The sequence below is a fragment of the Chaetodon auriga genome, chromosome 19 (assembly GCF_051107435.1).
Source record: "Chaetodon auriga isolate fChaAug3 chromosome 19, fChaAug3.hap1, whole genome shotgun sequence".
NCBI lineage: Eukaryota > Metazoa > Chordata > Actinopteri > Chaetodontiformes > Chaetodontidae > Chaetodon > Chaetodon auriga.
Window position 1 is genome coordinate 18,304,247 of NC_135092.1, and position 20,036 is coordinate 18,324,282.

Genomic DNA, 20,036 nt, shown 5'->3' on the forward strand with positions numbered 1-20,036 from the left:
ATCATGCTAATATTCTCTCCTAAAGTGCTCCCTTATGGTTGTAAGTGGTTATGTTTCAGATGTAGCTTGCTGGCCATTATTCTGCTGCCGTCTGATCTGCGTCAGTGTGGTTCCTCGGTGTTCTTTCTCTGTCTGCGAGGACGGAGGTACCGAAGCATAATTACTCACAACTCTAACAGACCATCCAGGAATGGCCCCAGTGGCAGCCTTTCTCCTTAGCAATGAATCACTATAAAAAACAATGAAAGGATTATTCATGTGTAAGTGTGATCTTCTGTCTGCGCATTGCTATGGATTTATATTCATTAATTTTCCTCACATGACAAATTGGAGAGATTTAAAGTTTAGCCGTCTTTAAATACCACAGCTTGCCGCCTGCACGCATGTGAGAACGTTTCTCTGACACTGAAAACACTAAAAAAGAAAAATCTGCTCACCAGTGTCTCTAAACCTTTTTGATTACCACGTTACATCTTTTTCGTTTAAAGCATTGAAAAAAACAAAGTGGAAAAATAAGTTGTGGTTTTATGGGGTTATGCTACAGACAGATATGAAAGATATAAAACAGGATAGAAGCATTGGAGGCCCGAGTATCTTTGGACAGAGGCTAGCTGTTTCCTTATTTCCAGTCATAATTTTTAGATAACATAACATCTCATGACTGTAGCTTCATATTTAGCATGCAAGCATTGGAGTGGTTTCAGTCTTATCATCCAATTCTCCACAAGAACGAGTGAATAAGTGTATTTCTCAAAATGTCAAAGCATTTCTTTGAGCGAAAATACCAAACATCCTCCCGTTTGAGCTTCTGCAACATGAAGATTATTTTCTTTTTGCGTGTGTTTCATTGTAAACTGAATATTTGCTGGTTTTGGGGCCTTTGGTCAGACAAAAATCAGCTTTTTAAAATGACAACTTGGACTCTGGAAGCTGACACACAAACCTGCTGACAGCAAAAAAATATTAACAGATTAACTGCTAATATAAATAGTAGTTGCTAAAGTGCATCAGTTCAGATGAATGATGCATGTATTTCAATCCTAACCTAAAAAATTAGAACGGAATAGGAAAACAAAGGTTCAACCTGTGCCTCTCTATTGCATTTTGTTTCTATGAGTCTGTCACAATGATCTGGAGCGCACTGACTGTGCTGCCATTGACGCTCTGCCAGGAACACATAAAGCCGCCATCACAACAAGTGATAGATGCCCATATAACTTTTGGGGAACGGCGGAGGAGCTAACAATCAATCAGGGGGTTTAGACTTTGCTCCAACCAAATTAAATCAACTCAATTTCAATTAAACCACAGCCGCCTTGCACAAACACTGGTCCCAATGAGGCTTTAACATCGACCACCGTGCAGACAGTCTGAGGGCAAAGGCTGGATGGACAAACTTTAAAGTTTTAAACAGGTCCAATACTGTCAGGACACACAGCCCAACACTGAACGGCACTGCCTGCAGGCACTTTATACGTGACCTGAAGCCTAATGACATGAGAGGAAAGTTTTGTTTTTAATCAAGGGGACTCTTAGAGCCATATACACCACATATGCAGACTGGTACACACACACACTGAATACACCTCTTCAACAGAGAGTGATGATTTATCTTGGATATAAATCTAAAATAATAGGAATAAACAAGTCTATCTGGTATTCTTCCTGGAAGTAACAGGGGACAAAGTGGAGTGTGGAGCAGAGATCAACTCAGAGCTCTGAGGGTTCTTGTGCAACCCACACAAAAGTTATCTGAGAGATTTGGCACAAATGTCAGTGGAGGAGTCATGCTGTTCTGTTATTATTGGCCGATTAGACCAAAGATTAGAAATGCAAAGGCTTTGTTGGTGTGGGTGTGTTGCTGTATGTGAAAAGATTGATGAAGACATATAATGCTCATAAAGATTTAACAACCCTGGTTCCAGAAAGGTTGAAACCACATTGTCACTCCCAAAGCGTCACATACAGATGTTGGGTCAAGACCCCCTGCTGTCTCTTTTTAAGGCACTGGGTACCCATTCAGTGTAATTTTTCAACGTGTTCTCACTCCCAGTGTGCCAAATGATGTAGTTTAAAGAGCAAGAAAAGTGCACATTTGGAGGAAGGTCGGCTGGTTGGACTGTTTTACAATGATTACCACATATTAATTATTGTTCTCAGCCAGCTTTACTTAGAAAGTCTAACCGGATATTGCAAAGCTATTATTGCAAACTTGACCGCGGAGCCCTGCACGTTGAAAAATGACACTCAAGGACGAGCCAGTGCCTTCAAAAGTGTTGCTCCATCGAATTCAGAATAAGCATGTTTACAAAAATCAATGCAGTTGATGAGGTAAAACATTAAATATATTATCTTTGCATGTCAAAAAGCAAATCATATTCTGTTTCATATATATATTTTTTATATGACCCAAATTGTTTCAGCAAGTAGAAATACACTGCTCATATTACAAAGATAATAAAGATGGATAAGTAGTGTGCTGTGGGCTGATATTGCATTGGCTTGCCTGAGCACTCAGTGTTTGCACTGTTGTTTCAGTGCTGTGTTCTCAAATTAATGACAATGCTGTACGGTTCTGACAAAGAGCCATCAGTCTGAACAGCCTTAAGGCCTCACTATGCTTCAGACAAAGCACTTGTCAGATCCCCTCATCACACAACTTTCCAGCATTGGAATTGGCGGGACTGCGCGTGACAGTTTCTGTAACTTTCTGAAACAATCTAATGATCGCGTCCACACAGTGATTGATCAGGTGTGCGGTGGTGAGAAAGCAGGCAGGGTATGAATCTCTTTCTTAAAACTCTCTCTTTTCATTCCTCACACAACCACATCTGTCACTTTTGGAGTGTGCAACCAAGTGCAACATCATGAATGAGAATGAAGAGCCTGCCCAAAAGATTCACTGTGTCAAGACAAACAGAACACGCGAAAGACAAGCAGCTCCTGGAGAGAGCGGTGGGAGGCGGGGGGACGCGGCCACGAGGAGGCCATGATGACAGGCTTTTCACCAGGCCTGCGAGTGTGGCCGTTTGGAATGGGCATCAACGCTTTCACCTTTAGATGTGGTCAGACAAAGCGCCCTACAACCGAGTTTGTTTCAAGCATACTGAAATCTCAACTCCCCCTCGAGCCTCACTCAAGCTCTCCTCCAGTTAGTTGACTTACCCGCTGCTTCTTTTTCTCCGTGCTCCTCATTCCCTGCTTTTGTTCTCTCTCCTTCCTCGTTCGTCCTCTCATTTCCCTTCGCTACATCTCCTTTCTGTTTTGCTTACGTCTCCAGATGACAAGGCCACCAGACTGGATTACATGCAGACCTGGGTGCAGGTAGCACTCAGGTTGCGTGAGGCTCTTACCTGCAATTGCAGCTTGAATCGGAGTGACAGGTAGCCTGGAGCTGCTCTCATGGATCTTTGCTCTTCTTACTCTCTCTGCCACTCGTCAACTGAACTCAAAAGCAGCCATATGCTGCTCTCTTGCCTCCTACTACAACGTTGTTTCATTAAAATTCAGCCTTTTTTTTCCCCTTTCTGTCTTCCCTTTCCTCATTTCTTTCAGTCTCCCTGCTGCTTTAGGCTTAGCAGGTTGGCCTGCACTGCAGATATGAAAAGGATCAACACTGCAAGCTTCTCAACAGATGGCTGTAAGGACTTATGCTAGATGATGTCCCCTTCAGCATGAAAGCTGCTCAGCCAAGAGAGCCACAGTTACTGTCCAGCAGATTCAAGTGGTGACCACAGTTGTTGGAGGCAGGTCAAAGCAACTGTTTAGGGAGGTACTTCATGTTTGTCTATGATAGTTCCTGGCAGCTGCGCTCAAGTGTTCAGTCTGTTGAGTCACCACAGGGACTTGAACCCCGCCTGTGTCAACCGTCAAGCAGATGTCCAAGATCAGGGGGAGGACAAGTGGCAGCGCACATGCTTCAGAGGAAGACAGTGTACCCAAGTGCAATCACACATTCACACGTGTGCCTACATGCATGTATGTTTTGGGTACTTGACACACTAGTAGGAAAGGAACATTGCGAAGAGGACAAATCAAAATGTTTACAGAGAGGAAATGTTTTCATGCTGTGAAAAAGACAGAGCAATTCTGATGTCCTGATTGGGTCGGTCATTTGACAATCTGGCTGGAAGGATGAAGAGATGAAAATAGTGAGGGCGTAAGTGCCATGTTGGCCTGATTGTCACGGGGAATTCAGGAAACTCATGTGAAATTCTTTTCTCCCTCTTTTCCTCTCACGTTATCTCGAACGCTCCCCGTCTGGTCCAACAACTTCCTGTCAGGCGCTCTTAAGAGAATACTTGTGATGTTTTGCCCTCTGCAGCATCGGCTGATATTTCTGGAGCTGGATGAGCTGCGCAGATGCCAAACACTGCTCTCGACTAATTCAATTTAAATAAAGAAAGCCAGTGATTGAATCCTGTCCCTCATGTGACAGCTGAAGCCCAAGACAAACTACGGTGACAAATACATTCATGGGGATCACAGAAAATGCATTTCGTATGATGTTCGATGTGTGGTTGTCACTCAGAATTATCTCTTACTTTGGTAGAAGAACACAGCGGAGGGATTTCGGCACAAATACAAATTAAAAGTAAAAAGAGCAGAGACAGTGGCGGTGAGAGGGAGGGAGAGAATTCCAGAGCTGCTTCCAAAGCCGCTGCCACTCTGGTCTAATCTTTAAAGTAACTGTACACATGCACCACTACGGAAAAGGGCGAGAGAAAATGAGATCATTAATAGGGATGACAAGGCAATAGATTTGTGCATTTATTATGTGGAGGAACAACATAAACAAGCACTGCGCGAAGTTGATAAGCGGGCTGCCACAAAGCTGCTCTCGGCCAGTTGGGCCACTAATCTGCGTGTTGAGGCCTACAGAGACGTTACTATAGACCGCGTGAAGAAGAAAGCAACTAAAAAAAAAAAACACTATTAACCGTATACATTTATAATTACACATATATATGGAAAAGCATGCAAGCATTCATTATGGACTTAGGCACATGTCACATGTACACACACAGACACTCACACACACAGACACACACACACACACACACACACACACACACACACAGACACACACAGACAGTCTGCACATCCATGACTTATCAACGCATTCATAATGACATTCTACAAATTACGCCTGACCACCAGGCTTTGTCACGTCCCGCTGTAAGCGTTTCATCTTTCTAAAAAAAGACGCATCCAAATGGAGTTGTTGCCTGTGATTGCGCGTATTGGGCATTAAACCTCCAGGATGCGGAGTTAATGGGATTGCTCCTGTTTCGCTTCTGGCTGCGGACTGCATGGTGGCTGGAGGGGCTGTGAGTTGATGGCTGGAACCGACTTAGTGGAGACAAGAAGAAACCAAGCCAATTTTCACTTTGTTGCTTCTCCAGCATGGCCAAGACATCCAATTCCATCAGGCCTTTCCTGCTGGGGCGGCTGATAGAAATGGGCCCTAAGTCCTGTAGCTGGGCCAGCTTATTCCCTTATCTTCTAATGGCTCTGATAGCGGATTGGAGGAAGGGGTGTCAGAATAACTGCCGTATGACCCGCTGCCAAAGACCCTGATTAATCTCACTAAAGAACAACAGGAACAAGCTATGGCTGTTACACATACTCTACTCGCGCTAATATCATTTGCATATTTGTTAGAAGAGCAACAACTGGAGGCTTTATTATCTAATAACATAGCTGTCAACAATAGTTAAACATCTTACTGGGGGTTTTAACCCACCCATTTGACGCAACCTGAGGTCGGTCCGCATGGATGAGCTCAAATCTCTATTATTTTGTGTTCTGACTCACCGGGAGCTTTGTAGAAGCCGATGTCTTCCTCGGTCAGAGGCAGCAGGTAGACTTCACCTTCCTTCCACAGCAGGGGATATTCCTGCCCGCCAGAGAACTCTCCTGACCAGCCGTCGTGATCTGGAGGTAAAAGAGGCCAAAACATGAATCATAGCTACTCTCCTCTGCATCACATGCAGGCAGGATACAGATGGCAAATACACAAAGAATCTAATGTTTGAGTTCTTACAGGAAACGTGTTCAGATTTCTTTTTTCTGTTGGTGTTATTTTATCTGAGACCAACAGAGGAAAAAACAGCTGTATACAGTGAACTTGAGAACTCAACAACAGATGCAAATGCATAAAGGCTGCTGCAAATACAAGAAACACAACCAAGTAGAGAAAACACAAGAAAACTCAGAAACCTCTGCAAGTTGCACAGAAAAGAGGTCACTAAAGTTTTTCTATGGCTCTGGCTTGACATGAAACAGCCTGTCCCACTCGGATACACACAAGTTGTATAACAAATATTTTTTGCATGTTATCTGGAATTACATCTGAATCATGTATGTGTGAGTGTTAAAACAACATCACTGCCAGCTTCAGTGCATTCCTGTTTTGTCTTGTGTTTTCTTGAGTTTGCAGCTCATTTCGTTATGCTGCACGTCCCTGGCCACATGTTAAAAAGCCTCCTTAAAAACACAATAAAACAAACTATCCAGTAAAGTTGATAAGGAGACAGAAACATAGCAACATGCACAAGCCAGTGCAATACGCACACACACACACACACACACACACACACACACACACACACACACACACACCAATAAATAATGGCACAATAAAATATGATAGCTAAGGAAAATGAAGCGGGTGCAAATTCAGACAGAACAAAGAAAGCATTGTTGGTCTTGTTAATTCTAGCTGGGTGATAACAATCCCACAGTAACAAGGGAACCTCATTAAGGGCTGATGAGCCTTAGACAATACCTTCCATGAAGTCAGAAGTGATGTTGACTGCAGCGTAGCGACTAGACGAGGAGCAGGCCAGCGAGTGGCCGTGGCAGAAACACGGCTGGCAGCCTGCTGGGTTTTCTTGTTGTAGGTTGAAAAATCCTGGCTTGCATCTGTAGGTACACACACACACACACACACCCTCATCTATAAAAAGTTATTAATATGCACATGCTGCACACACGCCTCATTGCAGCTATTTGCCACAGCCTTGCCGTAGCGTTATTCTCATGAATCTCTTTAAGCTGTTCTCTGGCTGCTGGTCGCTGCAGACCAGCGTTAAGAAAGAAGGGACCAAATGAGGCTCAGCTGCAAGGACCCTGAGCACTGACCTGCAGTCACTAGAGGGCATATGGGTGGGACAGGAACACAGCTACAAGTCAGCCACTACACTTGCCACATTACACAGGAGAGGGGCCTGCTCAACGAGCCGTGGAATCAGAAAAAAAGTCTGGGAGCATTGATTTGTTCAATGGTTCAAGACCCGGGGCTGTGCTATCGCTAATGTCACAGTAAGTTTATCAGTGTGATCCTGTACCCTAGAGGAGCAAGACAGGCAGGAAGACTCGGTTATTGACATGTTGTAACGGTCATGTTCACTGTTCAAGCAGTCAAAATATTTTAACCCTCTTTTTAGTCTTCTGCTGCACACGTGAGATATGCTGACCTGTCTGCTGGGTGTAACGTACATTAAAATCTATGTTTCACATCAAACAAATGATTTCACATTACATGTAGGAGTGATAACGTAAATGTTTTGTCCCTTAACGCCCACCTGTCACAGCTCTGTCCCTCCACGTTTGGCTTACAGTGGCAGCGTCCATCCAGAGGAGAGCAGTCGTCCACACTCCCGCTGGCGTCGCACTCGCACGGCCTACAGACAACAAGCGACGGGAAGATTTAAATCCATGTGCGAGTAAACGTGTTGCTGAGCAAGAATCTTAAAGCCAAGGACGATTTAATGTGATAACTTCACCGATGAGGATATTCTCTATTTGCTCGTCCCCTTCCGGATCACAGATGGTCAGCTACACAACAGCAGCCCTGGAAGCAGTGGGGCGTCTTGCTTAAGGAGGACACTTGGGGCTCGAACCTGAATCTCCCGAATAATTAGTCGACTCTGAGTGTTTCTGTCGTCGCTGCGCTCATTCAACAAAAGCACAAAACGTGTTGTAACAAACCATCAGCGCCAAGATGCTTGATTGACTACACTATCAAAAGCAAGAAAAGGCTGTGCAAACAACCTTGATAAAAGCAGGTGTGTGGGTCAGCAGTGACTTGGATTATGTCAAAATTTGTTTGATCACCTTCATTGATTGATTACTTTTGTTTGAAACTGCAACACAGAATCTATTTTTAATGGGATGCTATTACAAATAATTCAATTATCCCGAGGCAAGCCGTCTCTACTTGTTTCTGCTCCAGTGGTCTGCGTAATTCACACCTCAGCTCAACAGCCTGATTTTGCAGCACGAATGAGACAGCACTGTGTATGTGTGTGTGTGTGTGTGTGTGTGTGTGTGTGTGTGTGTGCGCATGTGCATGTATGTTGGCATGTGAATGCATACATGTTTGTATTAATAGAATTTTGGCTGTGAGAATAATCCTTGAAAAAAACTGAAGATCAGTTCTGAAATTATTATACACTTTTAATTATAAATTTGTTATTGCCAAAACGTGTGATATTGAATAAAGGATATGATGAAATAATAATGGTTTTCAATAAAGCATCGCTCACCTCGAGCCTCACTTTAAACCTGCAGTAACTCATGTTTTTTTTTGGCCATTTGTGGCAGCGAAACAAGCTGTAAAAGCAACACTGATGTTTAACCTCTGAGGCTGATACACAGCAAACACGTTAACTACGACCCTGACACCAAAAAAGTTGAGACGCTGTGTAAAACATACATAACACGCGATGTAATACCTCGCTGACCCTTTTTGACATATACTGAAGTGAAACAGTACAGAGACAATGTTTAATATTTCACCTCATCAACTTCGTTTTGTAAATATCTGCTTATTCTGAATTTAATGCAGCAACACGTTTCAAACCAGTTGGGACAGGAGCAGCTAAAGACTGGGAAAGATGTGGATGTTTGGATCATTCCACAGGTGAACAGGTTCACTGGTAACAGGTGACAGTATCATGATTGGGTATGAAAGGGGCGTCCTGGAAAGGCTCAGTCGTTCACAAGGGAGGATGCAGCGAAGTTCACCACTTTGTGAACACATGACTGCATAAAGGATATTTCGAAATGGGCTGAGGAACGCTTTGTAAACCGTCTGTAAACAGTTTGTTTGCAAATGATTGCATTCTGTTTTTATTTACGTTCCACACAGCATCCCAGCTGCTGGATTTGGGATTATATTTCCCTACACATCCACCAGGCACAGAGCCACATTAGCATTCATTTGAAGTTGTGGTTTTTGCATCCTGGCTAATGTAAGTCCAGTATTTACTCCCATTTTAACTCTAATTTGGTCTCAACCAGCTCCTGAGAAAGATATCTGGCTCTTTATCTTAAGCTAATCTCTTATTTTGCTGCTAAATATTCCACTATGTTCAGCAGCTAATTGCTAGCTAAGAGCTGTGAGACTGAATCTAAAGAGAAGAGCTAAGAAAACCTGCTAAATTGTCTAAATATCTGTGGGTCCATCACTATGAGAGACTCCCTTTACATTACAAAACCGTCATTTGACCCAGTGTTTATACAAAAATGCTGATTGTAGCAGCTCTAACGTCACAGTCTAACAGTTAGTCCACTGTCTGTTATCAGAGTATCCACAGTTAGGAGGGAGAAATAACATTAACACCAAACAGTCATTGATATGCGATTCAACACCATCACAATTTAGCATTCCCCTGGCACGCAGAGGGGGTCAGGGAGAGCCAGGATAGACTTCTTATGAATATAAATACTGCAACACACTCACACGCACGGGCCTACACATGTGTACCATCGCATACATTTACATGCTGGCTCGTAAGCATGCACGGTTAGCTTGAGAGCTCTCGGGTCAGATAAAGTTGGACTGTGCTTTTCATCATCAAAATGTACGCAGCAGGTCAGTGCATCTTCAAGCTGCAACAAAGGACACCGCGTGCAAAGCCTCAGAGGTAAATCAGGCTCATGTCTTAGGAATGAAAGCAACGCCGACTCTCTTGAAATAAATTATAACCCACGGAGCTCATTCTCATAGCATACCAAATCAATCACAAACAGAGCAACATACCAGTATTGAAAAACAATATTTCAATAGATTTGATTTAATTTTGTCCTTTTTCAAGGCGCCACCTCAATTAATAAATAACAATTGCAATCAGCCATCAGTCTTACAATTGTGAGATCTTTTGTCCAGTCAATGATTAGTTTGTCTTATGGAAGCATTTGTTGACTGCATGCTAAATAATTCAATGTCACAAATGACGTGAAACACAGAAACTTGCTAATATTACAAAGCTGAACTCGGAATGACCCATAAATAACCTCCTAATGAACAGTTAGGGACAGGAAAAAGGGATTAAGATTAATATAATGTTATGCAAAACTACACTGACCTTGCCTGACTTGATTCTATTAAGCATTATGCCTTCAACTGTCTTTGGAGGAAAGCAGGGAAGTTTCTCCTTGGGGTTGGCTGCAGCTAAAGCTGTTCTCTGAAGTTTTCTGAAGGCAGCGAGGCCGGATCCTGTCACCATGGTAACAGACGGAGGAGACCACATGGTCTCTGGCTTGATTCTTCAAACACCAGGTCGTTTTCTCTCGGTCACGATGACTGGCTGACCGGCCGAAACACCGACCATGTGCAGCGGTGAGGAGGTTTTCTGGGCTGGGGTCACCATAACGCTGGACAGTTTCCATTTTTTCACATTGTATTGAAGAAGAAAACAAACATTGTGTTGTCATCAAATTAGGATTTTGTTTTTGTAATCCTGCAATAGCTGACCTTTTGGGCCACTTAAAGGCAGTGGGAATGTGGGGAAGCCTGACCAGAGGAGGCTGGAGAAATGAAGTGAGTGGCCAAGTGAGACATGTGGAACCAAAAAAAATCCAAAAAAAGAACAGCTGACTTGGCTTAACTGGAAAAACTCATCGTAATGCAACTTCCTCACATGCACACAGCTACACTCTGACATCCAACCACACAACAACCTAAAAGCAGCTGCTTAAATAGCACCAATCTGGCCTGCACCACGCACGATGCAGGTGACTACAGCACCTCTCCTGACAGCAGGGAAGTGATAAAGTTATTAATTCTCAAAAGTAGAACCGCTTCATATACTTCACCATAAACGATAAAACTGCAACCACACATACACAGAACACAATCAACACAAGTGACACATACTTAACCTAATTTACGTCCCCTCCATACTTGGTATATTCCAGTGACATCACGTGGTGTGTTTGAAAGTAGCAAAGAAAATGATTAACTTCTGAAACACAGACAACAACTTGTAAACGCAGCACTGACATACTATCACTCTCCTTGTAAAGTTGATGTGGAAAACTTGTTAGCAAACAGCTCCGTGTTTAGACATCCACCTGATGTGCTACATTAGCATTCATGTGCAGCCTTGTTTCAGCCATCTTACTGAATGTCCAATATTCACTGCCGCCGAGCGCCATTTTCACCTCCACCAGCTCTTAGAGAAATATCTGGCTCACTCGCGGCTGAATGTTCAAGTATGTTCACCAGCTAGCTGCTAACTCTGACATTTGGTGGATTGATCCGAGCGCTTTCACTGAAAGCAGTGCATCTGAGAACAATGCACATGAGGGTGGTGGAATGAATCAAAGCAGAAGAGGAGCTGTTAAAACCCAAACAATGAGCTGAAAAATGCTGCGGAGGAGCTGCAGAGTTGGGCGATAATTCTCTGTAGGTTTTTTACTGCAAGCAACCCCTCTCACATCACACACAGTGAGTGAACCAGCGTTAATATATGAATGAGCAGAGCAGCAGCTTAACGCTGCGGGTATACAGTGTAAGGTTTGGTTATAATCAACACGTACCGCTCTTTACCAACCATTTACTGTCAGTTTGTGGTCCACATGTACTTGCAGACTGCAATAGAACTGAACTGAAAACAATTCATTGTGCAATCCAAAACTGAGTTGTTTCACCAAAGTTAGTGATAAACATCACCATCGTCTTGTCAGATAAAACGTTACAAATGGACATTAAATTTAGTAAGGAATTAATAATGTTAATTAAACAGCTCAGCAAATATGTGTGAATAGACCGAAAGAGGCAGAAGACGGTGACATGCAGGACTTCTAGAGATGAAATGACCCTGAAATGTCCCGCTCTGAGTCTGACTGAAACATTTCTTGAAATCTTGACTTCCCCAGTTCATGTTTCCATGTGGGAAAACTAGAGCGATTTGGGTTGCCTTGCCTGTTAGAACGGTTGTTAGCAGTTTGATACTGTATTTGGCACAATGTGGTGCTCGCTGATAAGAAGGTCACTAATTCACAGTGGTGTCACATAGAGAAATGAGAATCCTCTTGTTTACGGCTGCTTTGTAGTTTGATAAATTCAGGCTTGGGGAGGTTAGATGGTATAAATGCAAAACAGGGAAGATTTATTAAGTCTGCGTCTGTTTTGTACCTGCTTACTTCTTTTAACCCCTTCTCTCTTTTAAAGGCCTGTTTCTTGAGTTAGGGGTCTTTCCTTTCAGTATTTGCTTCGTTTTTGGGAGTCTTGTCTTGTTTTTGACCATTCATGTTGCTCACCTGCAGCCACCAGGGCCAAGCGAGTGAAATCCAGCCTGACACGTGTCACACTTCTCCCCTGTCACGCCAACTCGACACACACACCTTCCCTCTCCATCGCACTGCAGACTCAGTGAACCTGGGGAGGACAGCAGATGGATCGTGCAAGAAGCAAAAAAGAGAGAATGTAAAGGGTGGACAGAGGAGGAGGAGGATGAAGAGAAAAGGTAGGAGTATTTCCAAGAAAGTGATGGCAAAAAAAACAGCAATGCTACTGGCAAATTACATGAAATAGATCAATATATCATCAATGATTTGTCATAACGGGGGTAACTGAGTATCTGTTACTGAATTCCTGTTCAAAAACCCCCAGGATGAGCTCGGAAGAGCAGCAGATAAGCTTACCGCACTGTAGCTGACATACTGTAGCTTTAGTTAATGGAGAAAAAAGACCAGCTGGGACATTGTGGACATGAGAGAAAAAGAAGCCTGATGGAGTCTGCTATAACCTTTTATCAATGTAATGGACTCCAACAGCCCTGTGCAATCACCGCACGGTATTCAGGAAACACAGAGGGAAAGATAGCTGATGTAGTTGTTCATTTCTCCCTCTGGTTCTCTCGCTTTGCCCTGATGATGGCGTAATTAAGAGCCCAAACATTTAATATCCCTCCACCTAAAATTAGACTGTTAATGACCGCCGAGTCTCTTCATTGATAACGTTCAGTGAGTCAGCTGCATCGATTTACAACAGCTGAGTAACGTCATAGATTTCTTTTAAAGGTCATTTGGGAAGCTGGGGCGAGGATAAATCTGAGATGTGCAAGACATGAGATGAACAAGACTGCATAAATTATGAATCAGAAAAGATTCAACTCTCAGGCAAGGTCTGAGTGGTCGATAGGTAAGAGTAAATATTAATGTGGTGTTATTAATGATTTAAAAACATTTGGCCGTAAAAATTTGCAACAATTAATCCTTTGAGTCCTTTCTGTCTGGAGCTGAATCTTGCTCACGGTGCCGTATTGTGCCAATGCAGCAATCCAGTTCAACCATAATTAAATTTTCTCATGCTAGAGAAAACAAAAGTCGTGAGTAATGGTATTGGCATGGATTATAATTAGGATTTTTAACTTATTATCAAATCAATTAAGGGTTTCGTATCTGCAGTTCACCATTAATATTGCAGTTGCAGGGTAGGCAGGGCTCTTCAGCAGATTTCCTGTGGTGGTTCTCTCTGCAGCGCTCACAATGGGGCCCATCAGTGTTGTCTCTGCAGCTCACACAGCGCCCCCCACTGCCAGTGCTCCGGTACTGCTCCATGTCAAACACGCAGTCGTCTGACCTCCCACTGCAGTTACACTCTGCGAGCGAGGGGGAAGAATGCAAAAAAAAAAAAAAAAAAAGACAGAGAGAGCAAGGGGTCAAGTGAGGCGAGATGTGAAGAATGAGGAAACAGTGGCCACAGGGGAAGAAACAGGCAGAGGAGGCAACAAGGTAAGAAGAGAGAAGACAGAAATAGATGGAGCAAAGAGACAGAGGAGGGATACATGTGTGAGAGATTATGTGTTCTGGGATTGGATCATAATTTAGAGGCTCGTTGCTAATCTCATTTCACACAGGCCTAATGAGGAGCCAATCGGCTGTCAGGGGGCACTTAGATAACAGTAATTCATGTTTATACAAGAGCAAATTACTCAACTGATAACACACCATCACAGCTCTCATACCCCTCACATCAAATCCCTCTTTAGTTTACCAGTTGCCCTGAGGGGGGATTTAGGTGAAATTGCCCATTTTATTATGAATCAAGCTCTCTGTGGTGCTGGCAATAACCATATGATTATTCCTTCCTGTTAATAAGGAGTCTCAGCAGTGTTCACCGTATTTCAAAGATAAAAAATGATCACCAGTTGCTTCGAAACCTAAGATGGCACAAACTTGGGATTAGAGGTGATAAAGTTGAAAGATTTCTCTAATTAACGTTACCTTCATGGAATTAGTATGAGTAAATGAAGGTTCACCCAGTCATCAAAAAGGCCACGCTCATCAAAAGACTCCTGTCATATCTGTCACAAATTATTTTGTCAAGCTGGTCAACATTACCAATTAAACCTGCATCAAAGTCGAGATGGAATGAAAACTGCCTTTTTAACCATTGTAACTCACATATTGTGCACCTATTTAACAATATAATATACTTATGTAAGCTTGAACTCACCAATTTCAACCAATATCATGATCCACCCACCAATTAATCTTCACATATGTTGGCACAGAGCTAAGATTCATTAGCTAGGTAGCAACAGCATGTTACGTCCTGGTGTCTTTGGGCGTCGGCCACCTCAAACCTTGTTTAGTTTCCTCAAAATACCATGGTCACTGGGCAGAATTCATTCACTTTGAGGAAAGTGGTCGGCCTATCTTGTGCACAAGGTATTTTACAGTAGACTGCTTTAGCAACTACACTGAGGAAACAATGGGCTTCGTCTCCCTCCCTGATGGATGGAGATTTCCATAAGATGGACACTGGCTGAGCATTAAATCATTCCCAGTCAACTCCTTTCTTACTGTTTCAAGTCACGTCACTGTCACTTTTTAGATAAGGACCTCGGCTCGCAGTCCCTCCTGACGTCCTGTGTCCACTTTAGAGTGTTGGAGAGAGATTTTTAAAGGCAGGGTCTCCTTGACATCAATCTATGTGTGGCACGCCATCACATTATCAGCACTGCCCGCCACATTGATTTATAGACTGACGTCTCTCACTACACACGACTGTATTTAGATTTTATGCGCCTCCCGTGTATATTAACGCATGTAGTGTTACACTGATGTATTACATTGATCATATCAGTAAAGCTTCCAATAATATCCCTCCGAGCTATTCTTTTCTCATTGCACATGAAAATCTGACCCGTTATTAAGATAAAAAAAAAAATGACCGGTGCACCTTTAAGCATCCATTGTTAAATTGTGCTTCTGATGGGAATGAAGACGCTGTAGGAACCCGTCGCCTTTGCGCTGCCGGCAGTGGCCTTTTGAACACAACTTGTATCTTTTGTCAAACGCTGAGTCCCTTGTTATCACATCTGCAATCCCTCTGCTCACGGGGGCAACAGAATCTGACAAAAACTGACACTCCACATAGAAAGACGCTGCAGCGTGACTCAGTTCTGATTGGCACTGGTGGACAAGTAGAGCACAAATGCGTCCAGCCGGCTCTACTTGTCAGCTCCCATCCACTCTCTTTAGTGTACAAGCTAGTGGTGCTGCCACTGCTGGTCAGGCTAGCAGATAGCCAGGTGGCAGCGCTGTCAACAACAGCCTGAGCCTCTGTTGCATTTCCTGTAGCATTTCCTGAATTCATATTGACTCTGACAGCATCTCATAAAATGTGACATTATCCGTGATGTATGTTAAACTGGGAGAACGTTTGATTCTCCCAGACTGTCCTCAAAAGAGCTTTTTAACAATGCTAGCACACTGTTTTATTTCCAGTAAGTCTTTTTTGTTTTAATTCTATCATTACTGATAACAATCTTATGCCATTGTTGGTATGTTCATCATGTGCAACTTTAATTTAACTATTATTTTTGCCTCACTGCTGTCCTGAAATCTTTATTCAACGATGTAAAGCACATTATGTTTTGAAAAATGGTGTATGAATAAAGTTTAATATCATTATTATTATTATTACAGTAAGGTTGCGATCAGTTTATCATCAGGTCTATCAATAAGTCATTACAAAAGTTACTTCATGTGTGAACCAAAGAGGGAAATTAGGTTGTTTAATTATGGTTCTCCATCCTGTAATGAGCTTCAGGGCAAACTGAACATCTGGCTTCCCATCCCTCTTAGCAAGTTCAAAAGTATATTTGTTAATGTTTTAATTACTTGCTGCTCCATTTCACTAACTGTTCTTTTTTTTTTTTTTACTCAGTAAAATGTACATTAACTACCTTCAAAATGGTGATACTATACTGGCCCTGTCAACCTCCACCTTCCTATCTTTAATGAAAAGTCATAAAATAATTAAAAAAACATTGTAATAAGGGTGCTAAATGTTGCAGCACTGTTTCCATCTAGGTGAAGGAGTGAACAGTGAGTGTAGCAGAACAGCTTAAAGGTGATGTTCGTGGGATGAAGATTGCTACAAGCTGTGCACACATACAGGATGGCAGAGCAAATCACTTGAAGTTGTTTTTCAGCAGGTTTAACACAAAGACCTCTACACAGCTTTTCACAGTTTGACCATCTTGACCACATTTAGGTCTGCCCGCCCACAACCACCGCTCCTGTATGCTTTTTTTTTTTTTTTTTCCAATTCTGTCTCGGGGACCATGAGCCTGTGCATCAATGCCACTGTGGAGGCTCCGTACAAGTAAAAGGCAGACTTGGCTCTACACTCAGTATGAACACAATAGTTCACAAAGGAGTCCTTCCTGTGTCTGATGGAACCACTTCATCAAACTCTTCGCCTCACACATTTCTGGATGAGAGGTCTACAGGACTGCAAAGAAACACTTTAGAGGGGTTTGCAACCTTAAGCATGTGTGCCACCATTGGGGCATGGTAGCTTAACCAATGGCACACCAGCAATAAGTGTGCAAGAGAGTTTTTTGGAAAAGTTGAAGAGTCTCTCTCATGCCAAATTACCTCATTCACAGCCACTGGCAGTTCATATTCTGCCAAGACCTGCTGTCCCCTGCCTCTGATTGGCTAGCTCCCATTTCCTTATTTGCAGAATGGGTTGCCAGAGCAGGCTGGGCAGATGCTTTGAGGCCCATGAGCTAAGAAGGACTTAAGTTAAGGTTTGGGCATTCCAGCCCTCATGGACAGTAGAAGGGGGTTTTGTGTTGCAGAGGGATGTGGTGAGGGTCTTAAACGCCACTTGACACCAAACAAAAACCTTTCAAGGATGAGGCACAAGGCAGAATCCATCAAACATGTCATGCCCAGGTATGAGAAGCAAGCAAACACCCTCAAAGTCTTTACCATGGTTAAAAATCATGCTACTGAAGCAAGCTATCGCATTGCTCAGTGCATTGTCAAACGTGGAAAGCCATTCACTGACGGAGAATATATTAAGGAGGTTTTGTTCAGTCACCTACTGAGTAAACACACAAGGAAATCAAGAATAAAAGATCTTTTCATGTCGGCCAGAGATGTTGAACAATGCATTGAAGAAATGGCAGAAAAAGTTAGTGTGCAGCAGACAAGGCTTTGCAAACAGGAGCTCTTTGTCCTGTTTTCATTTCAGATGTGGATGTTTTCATTAGGATGGCAGAATTCACAATATTTCTGTTTGTACACTTAATTCTCCCTTCTTGGCATTTGCTGCCATTGCAAGACTGTAAATGAGTGAATGTCATTGAAAGCAGTATGCTGAAATGGGAAGTGTGCATCTAATTTGTAACCACGGGGTGGGGGTGGGGGTGGGGGGGGCACAGCTATTTGTTAAGTTTATTGCTGATGAAGAAGATTGGTGGAAGGTTGGTGGGTTTAATGATTTCAGCTCAGATGTGGATGTTGTCATAGGGATGGCAGCCTTCTTGTATAGTGCTCTCATATATAATTACAATGTCCTGTTTATGGGAGAAAAAAGGTTTTTTAAAAATGCTGCTGTGCACGTCGCCGATGCGGATGGAATATTTTACAGATGCACTGGAGATTAAAGTTTGATCTGATGCTATAATTAAACTTAATGTTGATATGGCACATTGATCAACAAGAAAATTAAAAAATGGCCCTTAATATCAAAAAGGTTGCCGATCCCTGCTTTAGAAAATAACACTGCAGGGTTTTGGTGGTGACCTACAGCCTTATGAATTCTTTTTGTCTGAATTATGTTTTTGTAGTCTTATTATATGCTTTGGTGAACAAGTAAAGAAAAGAAACTGAGATGTGACTTAAGCACGCAGCTTTACACAAGGTCTGGTATGGTTTTAGCGTGAGCTGAATGGAACTGCAGTTTTATTCCCTGTTGTTGTGTTAACAACCCTGTCTCCTAGAAATTATGTTTATATCCTGCTAAACTGCAACAGCAAATACATTTGGAGAGAAACATAATGCCACTGGAATCATGCTTTTTAAAAAAAATTTAACATAAGGAAACATTTTAAATGAACATAACTGCCAAGATGCAAAATGTTCATGCCGAATGCAGCAGCGAAATGTTCACTGATGCTGTATTTCATTCGTTATTCCAACAATATCAGTTCTTTGCAGTACAATATCTGCTTGTAGCAACTAAAGCATGATTAAAAGTTTTCACGGCTGTGTTTAGGCACCTGCAGCACTTGGCTAAGGTGAGGGAAATATTGTAGTCTGGGTTAAATATAGAAAAAGTCACTGAAGTGACTTTTGAAGCACATCAAAGTCCTGTGCCTTGTATGCCCTCCATCCACGCAGACCTGCTCCTGTGTGGCACAAAAAGGTGCCACTTCCTCCACTCGAAATACTGTTGCCAAAGGACATAATGCAGGAAGCAATTACATTTCTCTCGTACCATTTTTGGTGTTCGTAATGTCATTTCTCGGAGATGGGGTTGGTGTAGTTGGTGACAAGCTGTGACAGCAGTCTGGTACAAATGGGCACAGTGAGTCAGCAAACCAAAAGCCAAGAAAGGCCCCATCATAAACTGGATATGTGGCTCACTCGTCTGTACAGATGCTGTACAATGTTAATATAAGTGAACATGTCCACCACAGAAAAAGCTTTCTGCATTGTCTGTGGAAAAAGACATGGCCCAGTGTCTTCAGGGACTATGGGTCAGGGCACTAACCTAACGCTGGTCCTGCAGTGCTTCAGACTCCTGCTGAGGGCTTCCACAGACTCAATTTATAACATCCATGCATACATGGGGTATGCATGGATGTTGCTCTCATATATTGCTCTTTGGGGCTTTGTCTCATAGAGATTAGCCTGGACATACGGTGACAGCCATGTTCTCCAGTTTTAACAGCACTCAGGCCCTTAGAATAAACTCTCATTGCAGTATGGTCCAGAAGTGGTAATATCAAGGTTGGTTTCAAACTTATTATTGGCATCATCCTTTTGATGATCAAAATGGTGGTGGTTAACTCCAATCAGCATCAATCTGAGTGTTGTAAGATGTTGGATCAAAGATAGTCTTTGCTCCGTATTTACAAAAAAAAAAAAAAAAGCCCCCAAAACACCAGAAATCGGCTACTGTGATGCAACTTTCTGAACTTTCCACCAAATGACACAAAGTCATACATGAAAAGAATACATAAAAAAAAGAAAAGAAAAAAAGGTCAGTGACAAACGCTCGACTGATTTTTTTCTAATTATGAAAGTCAGTGCACAGTGAATCAGCTGTCTTTCAGCAGCAAGGCATGGTTTTGGGAGACTAAAGGAGGTTCAGCCCTCACCTCACGTGCACGATGCAATTCACTATCCTATTGTCTTTTGCCCTTTATATGAATAATTCCTTTGTATTGTTGCAGAATGCATTGCAGAGAGGGAGCACAACCCCTACA

At 42.6% G+C, this 20,036-nt stretch overlaps 1 protein-coding gene across 1 annotated transcript in view; it reads right to left on the minus strand.

The window, feature by feature from the left end:
- lamc3 (laminin, gamma 3) overlaps positions 1-20,036 on the minus strand; it is a 98,357-nt gene that overhangs the window by 43,730 nt on the left and 34,591 nt on the right. Inside the window, exons 5-9 of the mRNA XM_076757239.1 lie at positions 13,710-13,898; positions 12,556-12,673; positions 7,590-7,688; positions 6,791-6,927; positions 5,818-5,937 (exon numbers count right to left, since the gene is read on the minus strand). Of these exons, the coding sequence (XP_076613354.1) occupies positions 5,818-5,937; positions 6,791-6,927; positions 7,590-7,688; positions 12,556-12,673; positions 13,710-13,898 (663 nt within the window). The remainder of the gene's footprint in view (positions 1-5,817; positions 5,938-6,790; positions 6,928-7,589; positions 7,689-12,555; positions 12,674-13,709; positions 13,899-20,036) is intronic.